At 45.7% G+C, this 13924-nt stretch overlaps 1 protein-coding gene across 1 annotated transcript; it reads right to left on the bottom strand.

The window, feature by feature from the left end:
• Positions 1 to 5081: 5081 nt before the first annotated feature.
• Positions 5082 to 10851, bottom strand: Polr3d (RNA polymerase III subunit D). Its single transcript, XM_070016608.1, has 9 exons — positions 10735 to 10851; positions 10286 to 10455; positions 8919 to 8962; positions 7779 to 7930; positions 7506 to 7630; positions 7135 to 7303; positions 6558 to 6823; positions 6012 to 6164; positions 5082 to 5843 (listed from the first exon to the last, which is right to left on the bottom strand). The coding sequence occupies exons 2-9, from the start codon at positions 10448 to 10450 to the stop codon at positions 5721 to 5723; spliced, it is 1197 nt and encodes a 398-aa protein (XP_069872709.1). The 5' UTR covers positions 10451 to 10455; positions 10735 to 10851; the 3' UTR covers positions 5082 to 5720.
• Between the last annotated feature and the right edge of the window lie 3073 nt (positions 10852 to 13924).

Below are 13924 nucleotides of genomic sequence, written 5' to 3'. Positions count from 1 at the left end.
TACCACTTGAGCCACAGCACCACTTCCGGATTTTTTTTTCTGCTTATATGGTGCTGAGGAATCGAACCCAGGGCCTCATGCATGCAAGGTAAACGCTCTACCACTGAGCCATCTTCCCAGCCCACAAAACTATTTTTAATAAGAATTCTATTAAGGCCAGGTACTGGTGGCTCACCCTGTAATCCTAGCTACTCAGGAGGCTGAGATCTGAGGCTCACAGTTTGAAGCCTGCCTGGGCAGACAAGTCCTCATGAGAATCCTATCTCTAATAAACTACTCAAAAAAGCTGGAAGTGGCACTGTGGCTCAAGTGGTAGAGCACTAGTTTTGAGCACAAAGAGGCTCAGGGACCGTGTTCAGGCTCTGAGTTCAAGCCGTAGAACTGAAAAAACAAAAACAAAAAACCCCCACAAAAAACAACTTCTGTTGAAATAGTTGACAATGTGGGCAATTTAACAGGATTGTTTACCAACAATGAACAAGATTGCTTATGTTTATCATTTTGGGAAAAAATCCAAATATCCTGAAATGAGTGAATTCTTAGGTAAATTTTATACAGTCCAAAATAGATTCTAATATAGCCATTAGATTTAAAATGTACAAACTAAGCACCATTTTCAGAAAAGTTCCTGTGATGTTTTTCCTAGGGAGAGCTCAGTAACATGAAATAATTGCATAATCAGGCACTGGTGGCTCATATCTGTAATCCTAACTACTCAGGAGGCTGAGATTTGAGGATCACGGTTCAAAGCCATTCCAGACAGGAAAGTCCATGAGACTCTTATTTCCAATTAACCACCAGAAAACTGGAGGTGGCGCTGTGGTTCAAGTGGTAGAGCACTTGCTTTGAGGGAAAGCACCCAGGCCCAGAGTTCAAGCCCTACAACAGACAAAATAAAATTGCATATATTTTGGCTGAGATGGAGCATATAATAGAGTTTTGGATTTTGATAAAAATGTTTATATGTGTGTGTGTGTATATATATATATATATATATATATATATATATATGTATATATGTATATATGTATATGTATATATATATTTTTTTCTTTTGATAGCACTGAGGATTGATCTCAGAGTCATGCTTTTTCTCAGCTTTTTCACCCCAGCTGGTATTCTACCACTTAAGCCATGCATCCACTTCTGACTTTTGCTGGTTTAACTGGAGTTAAGTGTCTGCCTAGGCTGGCTCCAAATCTTGTTCTCAGTCCCGAGTATATTTAGTGCTCAGCTAAACTGGTTTAGCAGAATTAAAGTGACTGAACCTTAAAAGAAAGTCTACCTAGCTGTTCCTTATAATTTTACTATGATACTTTACAAAATATGATAGCTGTTACTGTAGATTGTCTACCTTCTTCTCCAGGTTTTTTCTCTACTAACAAAACCTCATCTCACAAGCCACAGAAATCCCAAAGGCCAGGGAATAAACTTGCCTTCCTTTCCTATCTAACAATTCCTGGTCTCAGGGCAACTCAAGGGCAAGTCTGCTGGGATTGCTGAAGGCTAACCAACCTGGCTAAGAGCCAAATGAGGGGAGATCTCTTTCATTGACACCCACTGCTTGGCAGCTTTGGCTTCTACTATGGTTTGCATGTGGTTTGTCCTCCAAGGTTTCATGTACTGGAAGCTTGATCTTCAGTATGGAGATATTGAAACATGGCAGAATCTTTAGTGTATAGAGGTCACTGGGAGTAATCACCCACCCTTGGAAGGCATTAATGCCAGTCTTATGGAGTTAGTTCTAAGAGTAGGTGGTTATAAAAGAGCAAGCCTCGCCCCTGATGATCCCTCCTTGATATGTGACCACTCTTTCTCACATGCCTCCCATCACGTTGTGATATAGCTAGGGGCCCTCAGAAGCAGTACATGAAGATGCCATGCTCTTGGACCTCTAGAACTGTGAGCTAAATAAACCTTTCTTTGTAAAATACCAGGCTTCAGACATTCTGTTACACAGAAAAGTGTACTAATAAAGTTATAGACAATGAGCCAGGCACCAGTGGCTCACACCTGTAATCCTAGCTACTCAGGAGGCTGAGATCTGAGGATCACGGTTCAAAGCCAGCCCAGGCAAGAACGTCCATGAGGCTCTTATCTCCAGTAAACCACTAGAAAACCGGAAGTGGCGCTGTGGCTCAAGCAGTAGAGCGATCACTTTGAGCTGAAGAGCTGAGGGACAGCGCCCAGGCCGAGTTCAAGCCCCATGTCCGACCAAAAAAAAAAAAAAAAAAGTTATAATGTCATTTGAACAAATGATGGTGAGAATTGTGGCAGCCATTTTGGAACACTTAAGATAGAAGAAATGGATCCAAGAAATCTTGGCACATTTTTGGCTGTCACTCAATTCTGGGACCATCCACCTCCAGATTCGTTATGTGATAAACATCTTTACTGCTAGAGTCACCATCAGTTTAGTTTTCTGTTACTTGTGCCAATCACAAGTGGCTGACTGTGCCACATCTGACACCCAACCAATGCTCCTGTCCCTTCCAATTTAAAAGCAATTCAACAAAGAAAAGCTACTATAATCTTATTCTTATGGAAAGTAAAATAAGTATCATTGAGCTTAGGAAGGGTAAGTGATTTTTTTTTCCTCTCATAAAAAACAAGACTTTCGTCCTCTTTCTAACAAAATGTATATACACAGATGCAGGTAGAAATAAATTTGCATCCATTTTCACCCATATATGAATTGCCTTTAGGCTTCTCTCCCTGCTATTTGCACATATTTGTTGGTAGAAATGTATGCTTCACAGGCTCAGCCAGGAATGTAGACTTGCCTCTTTTTTCCATTTCTACTGATGAAATCTAACTTGTGCAATAAAGATCTAAAGACAGGTGGCAAAGACTGAAAAACAATCATAAGCTGTATTCCCCAAGACAGCTGAGATGGTGAAATGAACATAAAGGTGGTACATTTGCTTCTTCAAGCTTTCTTAGAAGAGTGAAAGGACTGCTGGGTGTGGTGGTACCAACCTGTAATCCCAGCACTTACTAACCGAGCAGGACTGAGCGGTCACCTGTGCTACACATAAACCCTGTCACAAAAAAACAACAGCCAAGCATGACTTCAAACCTCATCTCAATAAAAGCTGGGTCTGTGGTGTGCAGCTGTCATCTCAACTATGCATAAATAATAAACAGGAGGCTCACAATTAAGGCCAGCTTGGAGAAAAAAAGCAACTTTGTTCTATAAATACTCAAAGGGGCTGGAAATGTAGCTCAAATGATGAGTGCCTGCCAATCAAATGGAAGGCCTTGAGTTCAAACCCCAGCAACACTAAAGATATACAAACAAAAACCAAAGAACTAATGATTGCAAAATACTAAACATCTAAAGACAAGAGCCATTAGGACAGTCCCCCCAAAAGAAGAGTATTTCTGAATCAAATAAGAAAAAAAAAAAAAGAGAATACAGGATTACAACAGAGACCTAAGAACAGTTAATAAACTAGTTAAAAGAAGAAAGATCTGGAACAAAGTTAAATGAAGCTCTCTCAGTCTTAGACCTAATAGGACTTCCGTGGCACATACCCCCAAGGAATCCTTCCTATTTGTCTCTATAAGGAGGAAAAATAAGAACAACACTAGCCAACATAGCTAACATAGCTATTGTTTCAAAGGGGTAATGTGGTCACTTTCAATCCCCATCACAACTGTTGGTTGGGCAGTTTGAGAGGCACTGTAGGAAAAGCTGCAGTCATGCTAAATGTAAGAAATGAAGAGAGGCTAAACAAAGACATATCCAGAAGCTAGTGGGTCACCTTGCAGTCCAAAGGAAGCAGACCTGGCGCTTACTTGTTGCAGGGAAAACACACTAAACCAGCAGAGAGGAGCTGTGCCACCAGTGAGCTGGTGAGGCTTAGCTACAACATGTAGTCATCCCAGCCCTAATGATAAGGGAGACAGAAGATGCTCCTCCAGGAACTCACTAGACAGAGTGCAATGACGCAGTACAGAGAACATCAGACTCTAAAGCTCCAGTGAGCATGACAAGGACTGGGGTATACCTTCAACAGTGGACATGGAGATGATAGAACAGGAAGCAAAGGAGCTCTCTCAAATGCAAAGCTTTTGAAGAGGGTAAATCCCTTTTACCTTTTTAATCTTCTAGCACTATTATTATTATCTTTAGCACTATTTGACTTTAATGTGGTGATAATTCTTTGAGTAGCTACAGGTTTGAGATTTTTTTTTTTTTTTGCCAGTCTTGGGGCTTGAACTCAGGGCCTAGGCACTGTCCCTAAACCTCTTTGTGCTCAAGGCTAGCACTCTACCACAAAAGCCAGAGTGCCACTCCCAGCTTTTTCCAAGTAGTTGGCTGGAGATAAGTTTCATGGACTTTCCTGCCTTGGCTGGCTTTGAACCACGATCCCCAAATCTCACCTTCCTGAGTATCTAAGATTACAACTGTGAACCACCAGTGCCTGGCAAGAGATATTTTAATAGAAGCTAGAAGAGTAGTTACCCCTAGGGATGGGGGCTCAAGAATGAATCCTAGCCTGCTACATCACCCAAAGGCTTTTGTAGGGTGCCAGGAAGGGTCACTGACTTGTTCTAACAGAATCTACAGCTAGACATATGGGAGGCACTTGGCAAAGGGTACTAGGAAATAAAAGGCACTCAATAGGGGGTCTAGACATTTACAGCAGCTGGCTCTGGCTGGGATGGGCTACAGAGTAAGGATGAAGAAGGCTGGGCTGAAGCTAGGCAGTGAAGTGCCTACCTAGCATGTGCAGGGCCCTGAGTTCAGTCTCCAGCACAGCAGTGGGGGGCAGGGAGGAGGAGGACAAAAGGGCTGGGAATGTGGGTTAGTGGTAGAGTGCTTGCCTAGCATGTATGAAGCCCTGGGTTTGATTCCTCAGTACCATATAAACAGAAAAAGCCAGAAGAGGTGCTGTGGCTCAAGTGGTAAAGTGCTAGCTTTGAGCAAAAGAAGCTCAGGGACATTGTCCAGGCACTGAGTCCAAACCCCAGAACTGGCAAAAAAAAAGAGGGGGGGAGGGGACAAAAGTAAAGATGAGAGCAGCTCTAGCCACTTCTTGTAATGCCCACTTTGAAAATAGACTGAGACAAAGGAAAGGGAAACTAACCTTTATTGAAAGCTTATAGATATACACATCTGGCCTTGTGCAAGGAGTTTTCATCCACAATATTCCATCTGATCTTCATACCAACCCTGTGAGGTAGGTATTATCCCCATTTTTTTGTCAGATGAGGAATAGGAGGCTCAAAAAAGTTAGGTAGTTTGTCCAAGGATATAGAAACCAAGGACATAGAAAACAACAACTCAAAACTGATTAATTAGGTCTCAGACTTGCTCTCCTGTCTGCCTCCTAGGAGGGAGGGAGCCCCTCAACTTCCTACCCCTGCATCCCAAGACCCAGAAGGAGCCTGAACCATCCTACCTTGGGAGGATGCAGTCAGTTGAGAAGATTCAGGCATAAATATAAAAATAAATAGCAGAGATGAGTCCCCAGCAGGGAGGTGTGCCATCCATAACCGTACTGTGGGAAGGTCACTGTGCCGTTCACAGCTGCCAGGAGAGGGAGCTGCGTGGGCCCCGTCTGGGGGAAAACTGGGACGATGGCTGCCAAAGGCTGGAGTGGGTGGGCTAAACAGGCCCCTTCTAGGTCACATGGATTCAAAAACGAACAAAACGTCTGGAGCAGGCAGCAGCCGTGGGCACAGTCGCCATCTTCTTCCATCTGCTCCTTTCACCGGTGTTTGTGATCCAAGAGGGATTCAAAATTGGGAGAACATACAAGTTTGTGCTTCACATGTCCCAGGACTGTCATCTCCCCAGTCCTACTCTCTCCAAGGCCTACAGACACCAGCTCCTGCCAATGGACAGAGACAGCAGTGAGAACCACAAACCCATGATCAGCCCTCACTTCTCTGAATGGCGTGATAGCCTATGATGTGTGAGAACACCCCTTATTCCCAAGCACTTGCTTGGCTCAGTAATTTCAGCCTGTCCAGCCTGTCCTGACCCACCCAGCCCTTACCTGCAGAAAGGAGCAGGTGGTTCCCATCGTCACATCCAGGGTCACTTTGCCCAGGAGGAGCTGCACCTTCCCTGACTTGCGGATGAGAAGCTTGCCCACTTGACCTTCTGTCAGATCAGCCAAAGTACAGGTGTTCTCGGCCAACTTGGCTTCCTGTGCAGAGAAATGACTGGTGAAAACTGGGCAAGAGGCTTATCCTACCATCTCGCAAAGGATTCTACATCCCACAGGGGCATTGGTTATAAAACAAAATTCACAGCAAACAAACAAGCAAAACACCTATTAAGTGCTAAAGCTGAATGATGATACACAGGGATGTAGGACCTCCCATTTGTCTATGTGCAAAATCACTCATTATAAAAAGTAGAGATGCACACTAGTAGTGTTAGAAGCATGGGTCTCTCAAAGCCCTCAAAGGTGTTAAGCACATACACCCAACATTTTTACATTTTGGCTTGGATGGCAAATTTTCATTTCTCTCTACCTAAAGCTTTATTCCTGGTACCCCCACCCTGGAATTTTTCCATAACTCCCTTCCAAGCATACCCGGTCTTTCTCCTGCTTTATGACCACCATCTGCCCATCCTCGCCCTGAACCTCTGTCTTGACAGGCTTGATATCCTGAGTGGGCGGCTGCCCAGGGAGAGTATCTGGCAGTTGGAGGAACAGCAGCTCCTCATCCTTGGTGAGACTCAGCTCCCTGAGCAGCTCTGCCACAGATATGTCCTTGGGGAGGCCTGGGGTCTTCCTGGCTGCTTTGGGAGGAACCTTCATCTTGGTCTCCTCTTCCTCATCTCGTGGCTCTTCTTTCACTGCCCAGGGTGAGACAAAAGAAAAGACACTGAGCAGCCACTCTCTCTACCATCTCTTGTTCCCTGGCTCTTTACTCCACACTATTTCAGTATCACCTGCCAGGAAGCTGGAGGGACAGACACTGGTTTTGCAGAGCAGAAGAGACAGCACACTCTATTGTGACTACCCCAAAAAAGGACACATGGGACTGACACATGGATCCACGTCCACAGGTGGGCTCTCTCAGAGTGGGATTTGAGTAGCAGTGCTGGAGATCATGTAGAGGCTCCCTGGGTTGCTACAGAATAGAGAAGATAACTGACACTGATACCTTTTACAGCAGGCATATCCACCTCCATGTCTTCTTCCTTGGGGCCGGCCAGCCAAGGCTTAACATCTGGTTCCTCATTCTCCTCCTTAAAAAGCCACCCCGAGTGTGCCAGTGGCAGCTGTACAGGCATGTTTCGAGTATCATTCCTTAGCCCAGGATCATCGATGAACTGTCAAAGAAGAGGTGGGGGTCACAAACTTCCTGGCACATGTGCTTGGATCAGTCCATTTTAATTCTTTCCTAACCAAAGGCCCCTGACTCTTACCAGGGTTCCAGGATATTAGGGAGCTCTTCTTCCCCTGTCAGCTCCCAGAAGCTCTCTTCTGTAGCCACAAGAAAGTCTGCCCTGCCCCCAGCCTCCTGCTACCTACATCATCCTTTTCCAGCATGCGCAGGATCTGCTTGGTTTCTTCATCGGTCTCCCTCTTCTCTTTTTTGATGTTGATGATATGAGAGGGTCCCATGTCTGACACATCCACGGTCTTGTCCCAGTTCCCTATGGGAAATTACCCAGTTCACTATGGAGAAACTGGGAAGAGGGCCAAGAGCAAAGACAACTAAATTGGGAGTAGGAGAATTCCATCACTTTTTCCCTTTCCTTGGGCTGTCTGAATTAAAATTCACTGTTGGCATCTTTCTGGTACCTTTTTTCTTCATCATTTCTGCAGGGCCCTGCTCAAAGATAGAGTGGGACTGGATCACTTCTGGACGGCCCCGGCCCCGTCCATGCCCCTCACGCTGGCGGTCTCGATCCCGTTCACGCTTCTCCTTCTTCACAGTAACTTCTTCCTTTGGCCTGGAAAAGAGAATGGATGAAGGAAAACCACACACACCCCTAGGCCTCTGCAAACTGGCCCCTTCATTACCTCTCTTCAACCAACTGAACAGTTTATGAGCAAATAAGTACATCACAAGAAGCAGAATCCAATCCCAAGTCTTGCACTTTTTTTTCATGCCTCCTTGATTAGACAGGGGCCTTTTAATTTGCTTTACTCTATTTTTTGGTTCAAAAAAGTGAGCTTTTTTTCAATTAGAGAGCTAGAAGACAGAGGAACTTAAGAGCACAATACATGTATAAATGTGTGGCTCTCAAATGACTGTAAAAGAGAATCATTGGAAGTAAAGGAATGGTTTAAGTGAAAGAGAACCACTCTTGAGAGAAAAAGCCATGCGAGAGCATGAGACTCTGAGTTCAATCTCTAATAGTGGCAGAGGGGGAGGGAGGGAGAGGGAAAGGAAAAGGGACAGAAGGGGAGAGGGAGAGGGGGGAAGAGGAGGAGGAAGAGAGGGAGAGAGAGAAAGTGAGAGTGAGCACGCGAGAGAGAACACCATTCAACTCCATTGTGAATAAATTGCTACAGATAGGATGCTATAGTTTGAGTCTAACTACCCTAAAAGATTCGTGCTTGTTAAAGACTTAAATCTCTTCTAGGATGTGCAGCTTAGTGCAACCCAAGCCCCTTCCTTTTTTAATCCCTCAGGCACTCCCCACCATGATACTTTCTTACCAAAGCCAACTAAATCTCTAAAACTGTAAGCCAAAAAAAAACCCCTTATCTCTTATAAAATGATTATTTCAGGTATTATTACAGTAACAAAACTGACTAAACACACAGTGTCTCAGATGTGTGTGTGTGTGTGTTAAAGCTGGTACATAATGGAGTTATGGCTGAAAATCATTAGTAAAAAGGACATAAATTCAAGTTTTTGAGATGTACAACCTAGTTTTTTTTTCTCAAATTCATAACACAAGTAAATAGGGAATAAGAATTCACAACACTTACTCTTCCTTGATCTTGCGACTGATGATATTTGGAGTGAAGGTTTTCTGGAAGTAAAATACAGGAGTCACTGATTGTTAACTTCTAACCTCAAAGTACAGAGGGCTATAAAAACTCACAATGGGCATCTTCTATGGGCCAAGATCAACAGGGTTCTCCTGTCTACATTTCACACATCAAGGGTTTTTTAGGCTCGGTCTGAAAAGGAGGCCCTTCGTGCTCATGGAGATAGTGGAAATTACACCTAGAAGAGGCACCTTAAACTACTTTAACCATCAGCTTTTGCTTCAGTCTTCTGACAGGAGATCTCCACCTTTGCAAAATCAAAGAACAGAAAGTGCTGTACAGAAAGGCTAGTTGCACAGGAACAATTCTAGCAGCAACATTTGAACAGGTAAGATAGCACTCAAGAATGGAGGACCCTGGGCTGGGAAGGTGGCTCGGTGGTAGAGCGCTTGCCTTGCATGCATGAGGCCCTGGGTTTGATTCCTCAGCACCACATAAACAAGAAGAAAAAAGCCAGAAGTGGCGCTGTGGCTCAAGTGGTAGAGCGCTAGCCTTGAGCTGAAGAGCTGAGGGACAGCGCCCAGGCCCAGAGTTCAGGCCCCACGACCAAAAAATAAAAATAAATGGGAGGACCCAAGCTGTCACTAGCAGTTTCTAAGGCAACTTAGTCTTAAAATAGTGAGGAGCACCTGTCAGCCCAGCTAAGCAGGAAGCCTGATAAGGACTGGGGAAAAAAAATGGGACAATACCCCACTGAAAAGGAAAGAGGGCTAGAGATGTGGCTCAAGTAGTAGAGCACCTGCCTAGCAAATGTCAAGGCCCTGAGTTTAAACCCCAGTACTGACCCCATCCCACTCACCAAAAACAATAGCAATAAATCCACCCAGCGGCTTTATGCATCTGTCACCCTACCCTTTAGTCACATACACAGGAAAGGCCAGGGTCTCGGCCATGCCTAAGATTCATTATCCATTAGACTAGAAGCTTAGACACTAGTATAGAAGTTTGCACACTGGTATACACCGAAAATTCAGAGCCCTCAAAATTGCAAGCAAAATTTACACCTGGCCTAGCTCATAAGGTGTTCAAAACATACGAAGAAAATTAACACTGCTCATGTGTCGCTTCTGAATGCCTAAGCTATCATCGCTGCCCTTCAATTACAGGCAGGAACGACCTCAACATCTTGGACCTGGACTAGAAGGTGTACTGGACTAGAGTCCCTAGAATTGGAAGAAATCCGGGAACGAGCCTCTAGAGACCCAGCGTCCCGCTGAGCACACCGTGGGCCCTGCGGCATCATGAACTCCAGAGGCCTGAAACTCAAGGTGGCTGGGTTTCTCCGGAAACGCGCTGTCAGGTACCTTCTTGACTCCGCCGAGCGTGAGGTCCCTGGAGCGGATGGAGGGAAGGCGGCCCGGGGTGAGCGGGGGCGCGGGTCGCCGCCCGACAAGGCCCCGAACCCCAGGGAGAAGGGGCCGTGGCCCTCCAGGAGTGCTGGGCTCGCCGGCGGAGTTTCCTTCCGACATGTCGCCTGGGAGAAAAAAGAGCAAGCTCGGGACTGCAAAGGGATCCTAGGGGGCAGAGGCGCGGGACCCGGCGGAACCCTACCACGTGGCCTTCGTCCCCGCCCACGTGATCCCCGCCCCGCCCACGCGACCTCCGACCCCACCCCGTCGGCGCGGCGGGCTGGCCGCGTCTCAGCGCCACCCCCTCACACGTGGCGACGCTTCCCGGAGCACCCAGGTTAGAGCCTCTGGCTCGTGCTTTACCCGCTCCCGAACTTCCCACGCCCAACGAGTCAGAAACGCACTTGGGCTGTGGCTCCACACCACGCTCGGCGATTTCACCTCCGAAGCTATCCGTCACCGGCCCTCGGTCTCCGTGCAGGGCGGAAGTCTGCGTGGCAAGGCTCGGGCGCCACCATCTTGCCTCGGGGCGGAAGTGACGCCCTGGGGGCGTGGCCTGGCCATGGTATTTATTAGACCGCGCCTCGCTGCCCTCCGCCTTCTCTTCCCGGTTCTTCCCGGAGTCGGGAAAAGCTGGGTTGAGAGGGCGAAAAAGGATGAGGGGGTGGTTTGGGCTGCACGAGGGTGTGGCTCTCGTGGGGTCTTCGCCCGGGACTTGGAAGCGGAGGCTCCGAACTCGGGACTGAGAGACGTGGGACTTGCCATGCTGCAGTGTGGGGAGGCTGTAGCCTGATCTGGGAGCAGTTGGGGTCACGGCTCAGGACAGGGAGAGCTTCCACCGAGGTGCCGGGTTCTTCCTGGATGCAGCCTCTCCACGGTGACCCTGGAGTGGTCACAGTACCTGGGGCAGCAGCCTCGCCTCTGCTCGGGGGTGGGGCCGTGAGACCAACCCTGAATCAGCTATAGCAAAACCATCCAGCTCCCTTCACCACACCCACCCTGAGCTCAGGACGCTGTAGTCCCACTGTGCGCACTTAAGTCATAACCTAGAAGGACAGATGAAGTTTGTCCAATTGCTAGGAAGCAGAAAGGTCAGCTGGGAAAATGGTTTTTGCCTGTTATCCTAACTACGCAGGAAGCTGAGATCTTGAGGGTCGCTGTTCAAAACCAGCTGGGGCAGGAAAGTCCATGAGACTCTTGACCTCCGGCTCAAGTGGTAGGGTGCCAGCTTTGAGCTAAAGAGATAAAGAACAATGCCCTGGCCCTGAGTTCAAGCCCTACCAGCCCACACCTCACACACACACACACTCCAACAAAAATAACGTTTATTGTAATTTCAACGTTGCTCTCCAAATCAAGTTCAAACTTCAGTACAAAAGAAGAAGAAGGGGCTGGAAAGGTGGTAGAGTGTTTGCTTCACATGCATGAGGCCCTGGGTTCGATTCCTCAGCACCACATGAGCAGAAAAAGCAGGAAGTGGGCACTGTGGCTCACAGCACTAGCCTTGAGCTGAAGAGCTGAGGGACAGCGTCCAGGCCCAGAGTTCAAGCTCCATGACCGACAAAAAAAAAAAAAAAAAAGGAGGAAGAAGAAAAGCAGAGATCCTAAGTTCTGTTTACTTCATCACCCCAATCTTACAAACTATACTACAGTATCACAACCAGATTATTGACATTTTTACAGTAATACAAGACATTTTCATCCCCATAGGATCTCTCTAGTTGCCCTTTTAGATACACACCTCCCTCTACCCATTCCTCCCACCTCTAATCTGTTCTTCATTTCTGTAGTTTTGTTATTTCAAAAATGTTCTATAAATGAAATCATACAGTATGTGACTTCTTGTTTTCTGGGGTTCTTTGGCGGGGGGGGGGGGGGGGGGGGGGGGGGGGGGGGGGGGGGGTTGTTTTTGGTACTGGGACTTAAACTCAGGGCCTGGGCACTGTCTCTGAGCTTTTTTGCTCAAGTCTGGTGCTCTACCACTTGAGCCACACCTGTACTTCTGGCTTTTTTTGCCTGTTAATTGGAGATAAGCGTTTCATGGACTTTCTTGCATGGGCTGTCTTCAAGCAGAAATACTTAGATCTTAGCAATACTTAGCAATACTTAGAAATACTTAGCTACCACCTGGGTAACTAGGAATACAACTATGAGACACAAGCAACCAGCTTCTTGGCGTTTTCTTGTTTTGCCATGATTTGCTTTGAAATTATGAAAGGTTGGAGCTAAGGGGCTTATGCTTGGCTAGGCAAGTACACCAGCTATAACCAGCCTTTATTTGCTCTTGTTATTGTTGAAATAGTGTCTCACTTTTTGCCCCAGCAGCCCAGGACCAGGAGCCTCCTATTTATGCTTTCTGTGGTGGCTGGGATGACAGGTATGTGCCACCACATCTAGCTTTTTGTTGTTGTTGAAATGGAGTCTGATGAACTCTTTACCTGAGCAGATTTCCAATGGATATCTTCCCAACCTTAGACTCCAGAGTAGTTGGGATTATAGGTGTGAGCCACTTCTCCCAGCCTTGGGGTTGCTTTTGTAACAGTATAATTCCATGAAGATTAGCTAAATTGTATATATTAGTAGTTTGTTCCTTTTATTGAATATCTGTGGCTTACCCATTTATTCTTTGAAAGAAGGACATTTGACTTATTTGTAATTGTTTGCTAATGTGAGTAAATTTGCAGACATATGCAGGTTTTTTGCGGGGAGGGGAGGTGGTAAGCATTAAGGTTTTACTTTTCTAGAATATTTGTCCATGTGTACAGTTGTTGAGTCATTTGGTTGATGTCTTATTATTTCCATCAGATATCAACAAATTGTTTTCCGCATCACCTTGAGCAAGCATATTTTATGGTTCTTCATCCGGATTGCTAAATCGCCTTCAAAAAGCATTATACCAAGCCTGGTGTAGTGGCTCAAGCCTATATAGTGCTCAGGTGGTAAATACATTTTTAAACTTTTACCAATAATATATTAGTTGATTTCTAATCAGAACTTTTAAGACTTTTTTCCCTCCCCATTGCTTTTAACATCAAACAGAATCAAACTCGAAGCCCTTAGCTTCTGCTTTGAACACTACATGAAGTCCATTGATTATGTTTTCTGAGCTTTGTGTTGTTGTTTTTTTCAGGTTTTGTTTCTGTTTCGTTTCCATACAAAAACACTAATCACAGAAAATTTGGAAAAAATTTAAAAGCATGGATTTAAAAAATTAAGTCATCCTTTAGTATCACATCCATTGTTTTAAATATTTGAAGTTGTTCTTTGCATTTAGGTTTCTTAAAACTATAATATTTTATATATAGTGATACTATTTTTCTTTAATACTCTTTTATAAAAACGACAAAAAGGACATACAATTATTACTTCTTTTTGGGAGGGGTTTGAACTCTGAGTTCTTCAGCTCAACGTGAGCACTCACCTCTTGAGCCACAGCTCCACTTCTGGTTTTCTGGATAAGAGTCTCATGGACTGTCCTGCCCAGGCTGGCTTTGAACCATGGTCCTCATATCTCAACCTCCTGAGTAGCTAGGATTACAGGTGTTGAGCCAAGCATGCATCTACTTTGTATTTTTTGCTGATTAATGGGAGGTA

This window comes from Dipodomys merriami, unplaced genomic scaffold (assembly GCF_024711535.1).
Source record: "Dipodomys merriami isolate MVZ:Mamm:240054 unplaced genomic scaffold, mDipMer1.0.p SCAF_12, whole genome shotgun sequence".
In the NCBI taxonomy this organism is placed as follows: domain Eukaryota; kingdom Metazoa; phylum Chordata; class Mammalia; order Rodentia; family Heteromyidae; genus Dipodomys; species Dipodomys merriami.
This window is presented reverse-complemented; position numbering and strand designations above follow the sequence as displayed.